Source organism: Felis catus, chromosome E1, assembly GCF_018350175.1.
Source record: "Felis catus isolate Fca126 chromosome E1, F.catus_Fca126_mat1.0, whole genome shotgun sequence".
Taxonomy (NCBI): domain Eukaryota; kingdom Metazoa; phylum Chordata; class Mammalia; order Carnivora; family Felidae; genus Felis; species Felis catus.
In genome coordinates this window covers 37,460,236-37,473,054 of record NC_058381.1, presented here as the reverse complement: position 1 = coordinate 37,473,054, position 12,819 = coordinate 37,460,236, and the positions used below count along the sequence as shown (strand labels likewise).

Here is a 12,819-nt window from a genome sequence, read left to right as displayed (position 1 = left end):
GACCTTTAATTTTGGTTGTATGTGAGCTATACCTAAAGCCATGCTCAAAAGAAACCATTAGGAAGAAGGCTGTGTTAAAACTCTTCCATGTTTCCTTAGTTTATCTTTACTTCTCTGATCAAGAGTATATATAATACCATCTTTCACAGATGAATGAAGAAAATTGTCTTTTTCTTAGCTATTCAGGCAACGTTTTCATTTGTCCACATGCTTTCGTCTGCATTTTATTTTTATCCCCTCCCCCCATAAACCTAAATTCTTTTTTTTTTTTTCTTTTAATGTTTATTTTTGAGAGAGAGAGGGGGAGACACAGAATCTAAACCAGGCTCTAAGCTGTCAGCACAGGCAGCACAGCTCACGGGGCTCAAACCCACAAACGGCGAGATCATGACCTGAGCCAAAGTTGGATGCTTAACTGGCTGAGCCACCCAGGCACCCTTGAGCATTTTAAACTAATTTGTTTCCCTATAATGTCAGCCCATTTCCAAAGAGTTATTCTAAAGTTTAACCAGCTCTGGAGACCCATAATGAAGATAGCCGTTGGCTTCGCAGTTGAAAATTTATTTCCTGGTTGTAAAGTGGGGGAGGGGCAGAGAGGGAAACAGAATCTGAAGCAGGCTCCAGGCTCTGTGCTGACAGCTCTGGGCTCAGACTCACGAACCATGAGATCATGACCTGAGCTGAAGTCAGATGCTTAACTGACTGAGCCACCCCCCAGGCGCCCCATAGGATCCTTATTTTCTTTGCAACAAGGTCTGTGTCATAACAACTCTGTTCTTTTTCTCAGGTGAGACTTTAAGATTGTTGTTGTGTCTTCCTTATAGACCTGATGGACACCAGAACAACCTGAGGAGTTCTGCATATGAATCTCTGATGGAAATTGTGAAAAACAGTGCCAAGGATTGTTACCCTGCGGTTCAGAAGACTACTCTGGTTATCATGGAGCGACTGCAGCAGGTGCTCCAGATGGAGGTGAGACTGGGCTTTCCTGGCTTGGTCGGAGGTGGGAGGCCCGTCCTCTCTTCTTGGTGTTTATATTTACATGTAAATATATATTTTCTCAGAACGATGTAAGGCTTATACAAAAAACGTTGCTTTTTTAAATCTGCATTGCTCATCCCAGTTACTTAGACACATCACATCGCATACATCTGTGAGTTTTTTATTTCCTACGTTAGAATCAGTAAAGATTATTTAATGGTCTTGCTAAACCCAGCAAAAATGGAAGCATTGAGGAAGTTCAGCGCTCTTTTAGAAGGTGTTTATTCAGAATATGATGATCTTCTTTTCTTTGTAGTCACATATCCAGAGCACATCGGATAGGATCCAGTTCAATGACCTTCAGTCTTTGCTCTGCGCAACTCTTCAGGTACAGTGGTGCTTTATCGCTTACCAGTTCTGAGGCCGATCAGAAAGTGTTCTCTTTTCTTCTCTGTCCGTAAAGACAGAATTTGTCTTTTGCCCAGTTTAGGGGAGGAAACTGCTCGTTTTATGATGTTGTACAGCTATGTTGTGTTGGCAGCTTCCAGTCTTGGGTTTTTTATTGGGTTGTCCAAATGTAGCCCAGCCAGATTTGGCTCCCAGCTGTGGTTCACTCAGCTAAAAAAATGAAGCCTTGAGTTTTTCTGCCATCGTCTTTTGAAACAACAGTTCCTGTTGGAAGCTTTATTATAATTTATGTCATTTATAGTACCTGTTATTCAGAGTAGTCTTTTGAGGGGAGACCGGGAATCTTTAAATCAAACGTCACCCATTCATGACTGGACTCATGGAGTGGCTGAGGTGCTATTCCCTTTTTTAACCAAAGGTAGGAAAACCCTGGAAATTGTCTAATGCTTACATAGGCACTAGGTTTTAGTATTGAGTGATGCTAACTAGGTCATCTTCCTTATGAACTCTCTTTTCTTTCTTAGCCAAACTTAATTTTTTTTTTTTTAAGCTTGACTGTCAAGGTCTTTGTTTAGTTATCCGACAAATGCAGGAATGATCTGGTAACATTAGTTGAAACAAATTAAAGGCTAAGGAGGGAGGTTTGAGGAATATTGAATTAGGATAATTCAGTTGGCTTTATTTTATCAAAGCTATTTCTTTCCTATCATCTGTAAATAGGTTAGGATATAGGAAGGATTGTTTTTTTGTTTGATGAGTAGGAACTATAATATAACCTGTTCTTCTTTAAAGCTGAAGTAAATTCAAGTGCCATTCCAGGAAGATTGGAATATGGAGGCTACTGATGGGTTTATCAGACATAAATGAAATGCAGAAGAAATGAGTTTATGTACCATGGAAGATTACCTTGTGTTCATTCTGAATTGGGGAATAGAAGGGATCTTAAAATGCATGTTTTGTTGCAGGTGATTTACACTGTGAAAGCTTTTGATTACAAAAAGTGTATTTGGCATTTCCAAAAAAACAAAAAAAAACTAGAAAGTCAAGGAATTTAATTGATTTTTTTTTTTTTTTTTTTTTTTTTTTTTTTTTTTTTTAAGGAAGGTATGTTTAGTGTTCTGATTGGAAGGTTTAGAATCAACAGATCCTGAACTCTTTCTTGTTCATTTCATAGAATGTTCTCCGGAAAGTACAGCATCAAGATGCTTTGCAGATCTCTGATGTGGTCATGGCCTCCCTGTTAAGGATGTTCCAAAGCACAGCTGGGTCTGGGGGAGTGCAAGAGGATGCCCTAATGGCAGTTAGCACACTGGTGGAAGGTCAGTGAGCCAAAATTGGGCAGGGAGTTTCAATGGCCATGGGAAATTTTTGACCAGAGAAAGCATAGTCCTGTCTTCTCATTTACTGGGGCATGACTGGAGTGCGAAGTTGGGTTGAATATAAGCATAACTTTGTGTATAACTGCTTTGCCACTCTCACTGAAATAAATGGGTGGCCAGTTTGCATCTCAGATTGGCAACTGTTCTGGGGAAGAAACTATTATCATCTACCCCGTGTTCGTCAGGTTCCTTTTAACCCTGAAAGTCTACTTGCTTTATTGAAGTTTGGTTCCTTTCAAGGATGGAGGAAGGAAAGGTTTCTGTTTTCTTTGCTGGAACTTGCTACCTTCTGGTTCCAGTTGTAATGCTTCAGACTCCAGGTTGACACATCATGCATGGTCCCTCGTATGGGATGGAGTAAAACATTGAGAGTTCTAGGAATTAATTGGTTTTCTGGTTGTTATATGTCTGACTATACAAAATTGCTTTGGGGGAGCCACGTCTGCTTAAGACTCTTCGAAGGGCCATTTAAAAGCACATTAAAGAGCACTTCAGAAACCTGGAATGCTTCTTCAGGGATGGCCTGTAAAGTGTATTACCAAGGCCATTACCAGAGGACTACTTCTCCGAGGAGCAGACCTATTTCTAGCATAAGCAGCATATGTTCAACTGATCTGGCCACATGTAACCACCCTGACAGGACCCGGCAGTTCATTATGGCTCCCGGAGTGGTGAATTCGGAAAGAAGCCTAGTCTGCTTTCCCTGACTGGCTTGTTAAATAAGTCCTTGATGGGATTGCCCAGGGATGGACCCTGTTTTAAACCTGGCTGCCAGAGAAGACATGTTATAACCAGGTGAAGAGGTGGCCAAGAGGCAGCCTTGTTAGCTCATCCAGTTCAAAATTAACCCTGACGTTCCGTGAAAAAAACCACTTGGGTTTTTTTCGGCCAAAGTGAAATCCTGCTCCATGGAGATTTGGCATTATCTTTGGGGCATAAGAGTTAGGTCCTTCCAGCACTTAGGAATTTGACTTGTCTGAGACAGCCTTAACATCTTCATTGGAGAATTGGTAATTAATGCACGCTCCACCCAACCTGTTGTGTGGAGCGAATACATTTTGGGAGAGCCAGGATGGTTATTTTTGCTCACTTCTGTGATATCCTGTGGTGCTAACAGTTTGCTTCTTTGCAGTGTTGGGTGGTGAGTTCCTAAAGTACATGGAGGCCTTTAAACCCTTCCTGGGCATTGGATTGAAAAACTATGCTGAGTACCAGGTAGTCCATGCTTTTCAATAGAACACGTTTATATTCTCGCTTATACTGGACAGTCATTGTGGTACAAAGTCCAGACAATCTCGGTGCATTGGCCCTGGGTGTGAACTACTTACTCTGTTGCCCTGAGTGTCTGAACTCAGGGCAACTCCCCAGAAGTAGTCCGTGAAAAAAAAACCAAGATATTAGCTGCACCAGCACGGCGCCCTAAGAGCCGGGTTTTTTCCTTCCCTTTTTTTTTTTTAACCACCTGGCTCTTGCCGCCATCGTTCCTGGGGAATATTGTCATTTCTGTCCTTTCTTAATGATAACCTTGGACGGCCTTAGTTTTTTTCCTGAGGTACTGGTTGTTAAAATGAACTGATCTCAGAGAGGGGAGGATGTTTTCTTCTTGCACTCTAGGCTCAGGTGATAAAAGGAGCAGCAGCTAAGTAAAAATAATGCCTTACCCCGCAGTTGGCCTTTTCTGCTCGGAAGATCATTTCCTGGATTCTTTGCAGGTTTGTTTGGCAGCTGTGGGCTTAGTGGGAGACTTATGCCGTGCCCTGCAGTCCAACATCTTACCTTTCTGTGACGAGGTGATGCAGCTCCTCCTGGAGAACCTGGGGGTGAGTGTCTGCACGCACAAGCCAGTCTACTAGGATCTGAAGAAATCGTCAGTTGGAAACATGGTTAAAAACTCAGTGAGAGGGAACTCTTTAAGTTGCTGGAATGTTGGCTGTAGGCTTATGAAGAAAGGAATTGTTCGTTTTCACAAAGTCATTCTATAAAGTAAGGTTGTAAAGTTAAAGGAATGCGTGTGCTCGCTGCATGGAATGGGGGGAGGGGTGGGGGTGGTGCAGGGAAGCCAGTAAAGTGCATACATAATCCCTCTTTTCAGAGATTATGTGGTCTGTACACAGCATATTAGTAGTTGTTTGTTACAGCCTTTGGACGGGACACGTGACTTTTATTCATTTGCTTTTCTCTCTCTATCAGAATGAAAATGTCCACAGGTCTGTGAAGCCACAGATTCTGTCAGTGTTTGGTGATATTGCCCTTGCTATTGGTGGAGAGTTTAAAAAATATCTAGAGGTCGTCTTGAATACTCTTCAGCAAGCCTCCCAAGCCCAGGTGGACAAGGTAGGCTTAAAGCTATCTTTAAGTCCAGCCCTGATTGGACGAGGGGGATTTTTGACAGTCGTACAACTAAAGGGTCTTGGAATGATGGACGTTCTGTCTTGTCTCTTACAGTCAGACTATGACATGGTGGATTACCTGAATGAGCTAAGGGAAGGCTGCTTGGAAGCCTATACCGGCATTGTCCAGGGACTGAAGGGAGACCAGGAGAACGTGCACCGTTGAGTATACAACCCAATTGACTCAGTCCAGAGTTCACTTAGCCAGAGGGGCTGTGCCTCTAGTTCTGTCACTTGTGAATGGAAAGGAAGGGGAGAAGGAAGCGCCCTGATGAAGAGAGTTGCTTTGGGAGAGAATATGGCCTTTCGTATTTCTGTTCCCTCTTCCTCTGCTGCTTTGTCTCCCCTTTCTTGGGCATTGTAAGGGATGGGATCCAGCAAGGCTGTGGTGCTGGTTGGCATCTACACCAACCCCAGGTGGCAGCTGTGAGCACATACACACCCCTAGTGCAATTGAATTAAAGGACTGGGAGATCAGATTTCCTCTGTCACCTGATATTTCTGTTACTGACTAGGGAAGTGTTTGTCCTCTACCTCTTTTGATACCATGGGCTTAGAGGAAAGGTCCCATTAGTTTCTTCTATATTATTTCTGCTTGTAATAAAAGGACTGTCTGCCTCTTGTGTGGATGTGAAGAATGACATCTTAATCTGAGAAAGGACAGTTCGGTATAACTATATGCAGCTAATTCTCCCACCTGAAGCCAGCCTTGTGAGGGGGATAGTGTATTTGGAAACTTTGAAATGGGGGGTACAGTCCTGCCACGGTGGGACAGTTTCATCAGACTTTCTCTTTCTTTTATAGCGGACGTGATGCTGGTACAACCCAGAGTAGAATTTATTCTGTCTTTCATTGACCACATTGCTGGAGATGAGGATCATACAGATGGAGTAGTAGCTTGTGCTGCTGGACTGATAGGGTAGGTTATATCCTATTTCCAGTAGCTAAATAGAACTTTTGGAAAATCCGAAGACATGTGGTAAAGAATTTTGAGGGTAGTAGCCTGGATGGTGATTGTGTACTTCTTTGACATGGATACTTCTTTTTTTAATGTCTGTTTATTTTGAGAGGGAGGGAGAAGGGGCAGAAAGAAACAGTCCTGAGCAGGCGCTGCCCTGTCAGCATAGAGCCCAACATGGGGCTCAATCCCATGAACCATGAGATCGTGATCAGAGCTGAAATCAAGAGTGGGACGCTTAACCTACTGAGCCACCCAGGCGTCCTGGTATTTCTTTAATAGAACCCATGGTGTCCTGTTAGGAGTTCTCACAGGTGTGAATTTACTACAGACCTTAGCTTGGGTCTTATTCCAGACTCCAGGTTTCTAATTTCTTTTCGCTAAACTATGAAGTGAGTTCTCAGAGGTATAGGAGCAGCATCAGATCTGTGTCCATCCCATATTCTGAGGCTGGTCAACAGATTGCCTATGTGTAGCCTCCTCTGTTGAGAGTTTCTGAGGCATCATTAGAAGAGAGAACCATGAGTTAGTTGTGGAACCTGCAGTAGTCATCCTCTCTCTTTAGAGTTCATTTTGTGCATCTGTTGAGGGTAGGTGCTCAACTTATCCCTAAAATTTCTTCCAGCTTTAAAAAGTAAGTGAATACAGGGGCACCTGGGAGGCTCAGTTGGTTGAGTGTCCGACTCTTGATTTCGGCTCAGGTCGTGACCTCACGGTTCGGGAGTTTGACCCCTGCGTCAGGCTCTCTGCTGGCAGCTTGGAGCCTGTTTGGGATTCTGTCTCCCTCTCTCTGCCTCGTCACTGCTCGCGTTCACTCTCTCTCTCTCAAAATAAATAAACATTAAAAAGCAGGTAAATATGAAGAAACCCACAACTAGCTTAGCACTGGTTTGGAAGGCTCAAAATGATATGATAGCAGTGTCGGGCCAAGGAGCTCATTGTCAGGTGTGTTTGTTCTGCACAGGGACTTGTGTACAGCCTTTGGGAAGGACGTACTGAAATTAGTAGAAGCTAGGCCAATGATCCATGAACTGTTAACTGAAGGACGGAGATCGAAGACTAACAAAGCAAAAACCCTTGCTACATGGGCAACAAAAGAACTGAGAAAACTGAAGAACCAAGCTTGGTAAGAGCTTCATCTCCATTGCCCTCTTCCTTCTACTCTCTTGGGGAGGAGGCACAGTTTCTTCAGACTGTTCCGACAAGGGCTGCCTGTCTCATGGCATTTTGTTTTGTATCCCTTCCCATATAAGTGCTTTTGAGCCAAGCCTTTGTTCCTCAGGCTTGTACTAGTGGAAGGGTCGGGCATCCTCAATCTTTCCTTGAGCCAAATACTTGATTCCTTGTGGTGATGAAGAGCAGAACTTATGTAACTAGAATTCAGTGAAGGCCCCACATGATTTTGGGTCCTAATAAAGTCATCGGTAATGGCATTTTCCCAGAATTTTCTTTTCTACTCGCTATTCCCTTCCTCCTGCTCTTTATACTTTTTTTTTACTGCAGCGCTTTTAGACATTGCATAGCTCTGCAGAAGATATCCAAAGTCAAGAGTTGTGTGACGCTTGCTTTTTTTTTTTTTTTTTTTTTTTTTATTTATTTTTGAGAGAGGGGAGGGGAGAGGCAGGGAGAGAGAATCCCAAGCAGGCTCTGCATTGTCAGCATAGAAGGGGCTCGCTAACTGTGATACCGTGACCTGAGCTGAAATCAAGAGTCAGACACCCAGGCACCCCTGACCCTTGCTTTCAGATGTAGTCTTTATTTTTTCAACTCTCAACATACTCATTGTCTTACTCCAAAGATCTCGATAAAATTGGCTATTTTGAGTTTTATCTTGTTAGCTTCCCTCCTACCCTCTTAATATAGGTGCTAATGAGAGCAGGTAGCTGGCACATAGGAAGACAAGAAAAACAATTAGTCCTTTTATTAGGACAAACTAGACCAATTCATTTCAGGCTGGTGAGCACTTAATTGTGGGAATCAGAAGCGTTTGACTCTTCCAACTGTAGGTGATCTCAAAGTTGACTTGTTTTCCGTCTGTTTTTAGATCTGTTACCATTGGGATGATAACCTGAGACCCCCACTGGAAATCTCCAATCTTTTGAAAAACCCGGAAGTGAGGAGTGTGCACGGATGCTGAATGTTTGGGAATGAGAGGATGAGTGAGTGAGGCTTGAAAACACACCACATTGAAAATCCTGCCACAGCAGCAGCCGCAGCCGCCAACAGCAGCGCTGTTAGTGAGCTAAGTAAGCACTGACTTCGTAGAAAACCATAACGTCGGCCATCTTGGAAAAGAGAAAAACGATGGATGTAATTGCTTAGGAAAAAAAAAAAAAAGGAAGTTCTCTCTTCCCAGGACAGGCTAGGACTAGCTTTTCTGTCTTTTGGCCGGTGCCGAGTGGAGTGACTGGTTTGGGAGAGGAGGAGGGACTGGGTTCAGCTGTGGTGCTTTGTTGTAAAAGGCAGTCTGGCCTTTGCTACTGACAAGAAAGATGGAGCCTGGGTCTCAAGCCCACCTTTGGTGTACCATTGCCACACGGTACTGTACGCGTGCCGGCTAAAAGGAGGGTGAGGGATTCTTTACGGTCTGAGAATGAGTGTGTGTGAGTGAGGCGGTATCCACATTCTCAACTTCAAGTCATTGCAGTTTCTTTTTCCCAGAAAAAAAGGGGTTAGATGTTGCATTTCATAAAACTAACCGAAGTCCTGTCTACTGATGCAGCACAAGAGATGTGTTTAAAAAAAAAAAAAAAAAAAAAAAAAAGGAAAAAAAAAAAGGAAAGACGCTCTTTAGGTTTTGTTTTTTGTTTTGTTTTTTTAATTACCTTCTAGGGAAAACACTGACGAATGGTCAGAGCTCCCGTATCCTGATCTTTTCATCAAGGCGCCTTTCCTAATAATATGGTTCAACTGTGAATGTAGAAGTGGGGGGGAGGGGGGAGAAAAAGAAAACTCTGGAGTTAGAGGATCTAGAAAAAATTAAAATACAATTGTTACAAATAAAGAATGCAGACTTCAAAACAAAAGAAAGCCACAACCCAAACAAACCAAAATTTAGATGCTCAGAAGTAGCAGCACAAAAGAAAAGGTCTCTCCTGACATGTATGGTGGCAGTCTGAACACCCCCAGAAAATTGTGCCAAAGAGTTTAAAAACAAATACACGATAAAAGTAAACACACGCGCACACACACACACACGCACACACAGAGCAAACTTCAGGTAACTATTTTGGATTGCAAACGAGGATAAATTTAATGTTCAAACAATCTGATAAAATAACCATTTGGAAACTGCTTGGCCTTCTGTTCTCTTTTATTTGATTGACTACAATGCGGTATTGGTCTCTGCTGCACTTCAAAACCAACTAATCGACAAAATAAAACTTAAACAAAAGTATATATATACATACATATATATATACTAGGACTCTTGTGATGAAAATGGCACTTGAAAAAGGTTTTATTTTTCCACTGAAGTTGAAGATTAATAAAATGGTGTCAGACATTCCCCTGGTCACACACTTTAATATTTTTTTAAAAGTGTGATGTGCTATGAGAACCATAAAGCAGACTTTGCTATTTTCCCTTTTACAAGGGAACAGGGCACCCGGAATTTTGGGTTTAGAATCTTTCAGCAATAAGGAGGGATGTCGGTGAGCTTTGACCCCCTTTTGGTTTTTGCAGTTACTAGTAGTTTTTTGCTGGCATTTTGAATATGCTGCTTTCAAAAACACCAAGGAAGATCTTTAATTGCTTCCTGGTGTTTGGAGGATTAAAAAACAAGACCTTAAATTCCCACTTTCATTTCCATTCTAGCAAAAGAAATGTGGGCTTACATTTTTCTCTTTGCCATTTTCCCCTCCCCATCCAAGCCTTCCATTCATAAGTGGGATTGGCTCGGTTTTGCTCATCCATATGGCAGCATCTCTAATCGCTCTTGTACAGGGTATCAGATATTGTGCCTTTTGGTGCCAGGTTCAAAGTCAAGTGCCGATCTATGAACCAGTGTACAAAAAAAAAAAAAAAAAAAAAACCACAAAACACAAAAAACAGGTGTTTGAAGGAAAGACTCCGTTGTGAATAAAGAGTTTGTACCACCTGCTAAGCCCTACTAAGAAGAGACCTGACCCTCTAATCCCGTTTAAATGTTAGTTGTTCCTTGAGGAGAGGGTGATACACTAACCATTCCTGATAGATAGGGGTTGGTCAGGGCTTAGGGAGGGGGCAGGAATGTTGGGGAGAAAAAAAAATCTGATCATTCCTCAGTGCTACCCATTTCTGTCCTGTGTGGGCTGCTTAGCTAGACAGCAGGAGAATAAAGTACACCGAGAACCATAATGGAAACAAAACCTTCCGTGTGTTTTGTCATGTTTTGTTCCAGGGAAGCAGTTGACAAGTGCTGTTATTAACGCTTTCTCCCAGATCCATTCAGTGATGGAGAGGAGGAAAATGGGCTGGTTGGACTGTGGTCTTGGTGCCTTGCAGGCGTTCTACACTGGTTATGCATTTAATCCTCTTTCCTAGTTACTTTTGGCTAGTGGGTTTTCCAGAGTCTGGGCTCTTACCCTGAATCGATTGTACCACCTAAGGTAACTGGGTGCAAGATGCATTCAGTCCACTCACTGTCCGGGCCTTCCCCACCCTAGTCTTGGCACATTCCTCCAAGAATGTAGTTACCGTCTGCTTGGGAAGATGTCAGTGCAAATGTGAAGCAAATGGGCATCGGACTAGGCTTTGGTTTGCCGTAAGTGGCAGCTGCCTGTATCAATTACGATTACACTTATTAATTTTGCTTTTCATTTTCCTGGTTCCCCTCAGCTCCCCTCTGTTGAAATGTTGAACTTCGGACTGTCAGAGGCAACTGTAATCTTGCCTTAGGGACTTGTGGAGAAAGGGAGGGGAAATGCTCAGTGCAGTGTTTTCACTTTCAGAACCAAGTAATCTAGTCCCTCTGATATTTAAGAAGTGTGTTAGTCCGACTTCTATGAGAAATCTCAACTCCATCAGCTTTTGATAGCATCTCGGTTTTGAAACAACTTCAGTCTGTAATTGGCATTCAGAATGCCCTTGGCATGCCAGTCTGTGATGGCATTAAAGACCTGTTAAAACACTTGAGCCCAACTTTATTAACCAAAACTGATACCACCATCTTTATCTTCTAAATAAAGTCCGCTTTATTTTTATTTTCAACATTTTGCTGCTTCATTTTTGGTTCCACATGGTGTCACCTTGGAGGCGAAATGAATGGTTTGAAAGAAGCTGGGACGTGTGGTGGTGATGTGCGTGTGAGTTGGGGAAAGGAAGGACACATCGGTCTTAAAAACAGACACTGCGTAGTGTGATGGGAAATGAGTGAAAATAACTGGCCTACAAAGCGGTGGGGAGGAGGTTTTTGTTCCGAGTGCTTCTGAACCCGCAGGAGATGGTCTCTGTCTTGTGCATATTTTTCAGGCGAATCCGGTTGGTTTAATGGCTCCTCCAAAATTGGCTTTTTACATGGCTTGCAGTGTGTATTTAATTTCTACTTCCACATCCCGCCCCCCCCCCCCCGAAATTTGTAGAGGGAAGAACACTAACTTGGGATTTAAGAGATTAGGTACGTTCTTCACTGTTGCTTATTAGCGTAGTGATGCCTGCAGGCTACTTTCTGGGTTTATGTTGGGCAAGTGAACTGAGGGCTGACCATAATTTTCCTCCCTTAGCCTCCACGTGGCCTTCCACTTTTGATTGCACCCCCGTCAGAAAGTTTTGATCATGCATACCCCCCTGTGTTTATAAATTATATACCTGTACTACTGTACCCCTATATTGTGTAACATAAGACACAAAAACAGATATTAAAAAGCGATTATATGAAAAATACATAAATAGAAGTGCTAATATTTTATTTCTATGCCCAATTTTGGAGATTACTGGGTTATAAAGGGTAACTTCTAATTCTTCTAAGACATTAAATCCTGGGCAGTGGCAGTCAACCAAGGACATTTCTCCAGGGAACACGCACCGAGAGAAAAAGAATGATACCGGTTCGTGGCGCAGGGAGGGGCTGCTTCTCCCAGGAATTTTTTTCTTCCTTTTCAGGAGTTCTCCAGGTAATTCCCCGGTCCCACACACCCCTCCCCGACAAACACTCAAGAAGCGCACACAGGACGAGGCTACGGTTCCACCTGGCCTCACTAAGGGTTCCAGCTCCGACCTGCCGGAGGTGAAAAACACTAAACACTGAGAAAATGTTATGTGTCCCGTTGTATCAATTTTCACACCAACTTTAGAAATCACTGTTCTCATTTTCCTAATGAGAAAAGAGGCGCAGGAAGACATTCATCAGACCACGTGGAGCTCGAATTCAAAGCCAGGCGTCTCAGATACCAACACCCAAGCTTGTCTCACATTTGCCCTAGACAGATGCCGTCAGTGCCTTAGCGATACAAAACGAGGGTCTGTGCTGTCCATATTTGTAATGTGCCGTGCATTTCCTTCGCAGCACTATCTAAAAGTCTATTTTAAATGTTTTATTGCCGGTTTTCCCGATTATAATGTAAGCTCCCTGATGCAGTGACCTTGGCTATCTTCCTTACCACTGTATCCCCAGCCTAGAGCAGTGCCTGACATATAGCGGACCTTCAATAAATACTTGTTGTCAGTATAGTTCGGGGAGTTGCCGGAAATGGCATCACCTAGCAGTATCCAGAAACCTGAGAAA

General features: G+C 43.0%; 1 protein-coding gene across 1 annotated transcript in view; it reads left to right on the top strand.

The window, feature by feature from the left end:
• Positions 1-11,306, top strand: part of KPNB1 (karyopherin subunit beta 1) — a 28,232-nt gene extending 16,926 nt beyond the window's left edge. Inside the window, exons 13-22 of the mRNA XM_023243587.2 lie at positions 825-972; positions 1,298-1,369; positions 2,564-2,708; positions 3,901-3,983; positions 4,481-4,588; positions 4,959-5,102; positions 5,214-5,319; positions 5,963-6,077; positions 7,081-7,242; positions 8,161-11,306. Coding sequence (XP_023099355.1) covers positions 825-972; positions 1,298-1,369; positions 2,564-2,708; positions 3,901-3,983; positions 4,481-4,588; positions 4,959-5,102; positions 5,214-5,319; positions 5,963-6,077; positions 7,081-7,242; position 8,161 — 1,084 coding nt within the window. The 3' untranslated portion in view covers positions 8,162-11,306. The remainder of the gene's footprint in view (positions 1-824; positions 973-1,297; positions 1,370-2,563; positions 2,709-3,900; positions 3,984-4,480; positions 4,589-4,958; positions 5,103-5,213; positions 5,320-5,962; positions 6,078-7,080; positions 7,243-8,160) is intronic.
• The last annotated feature ends 1,513 nt before the right edge of the window (positions 11,307-12,819 follow it).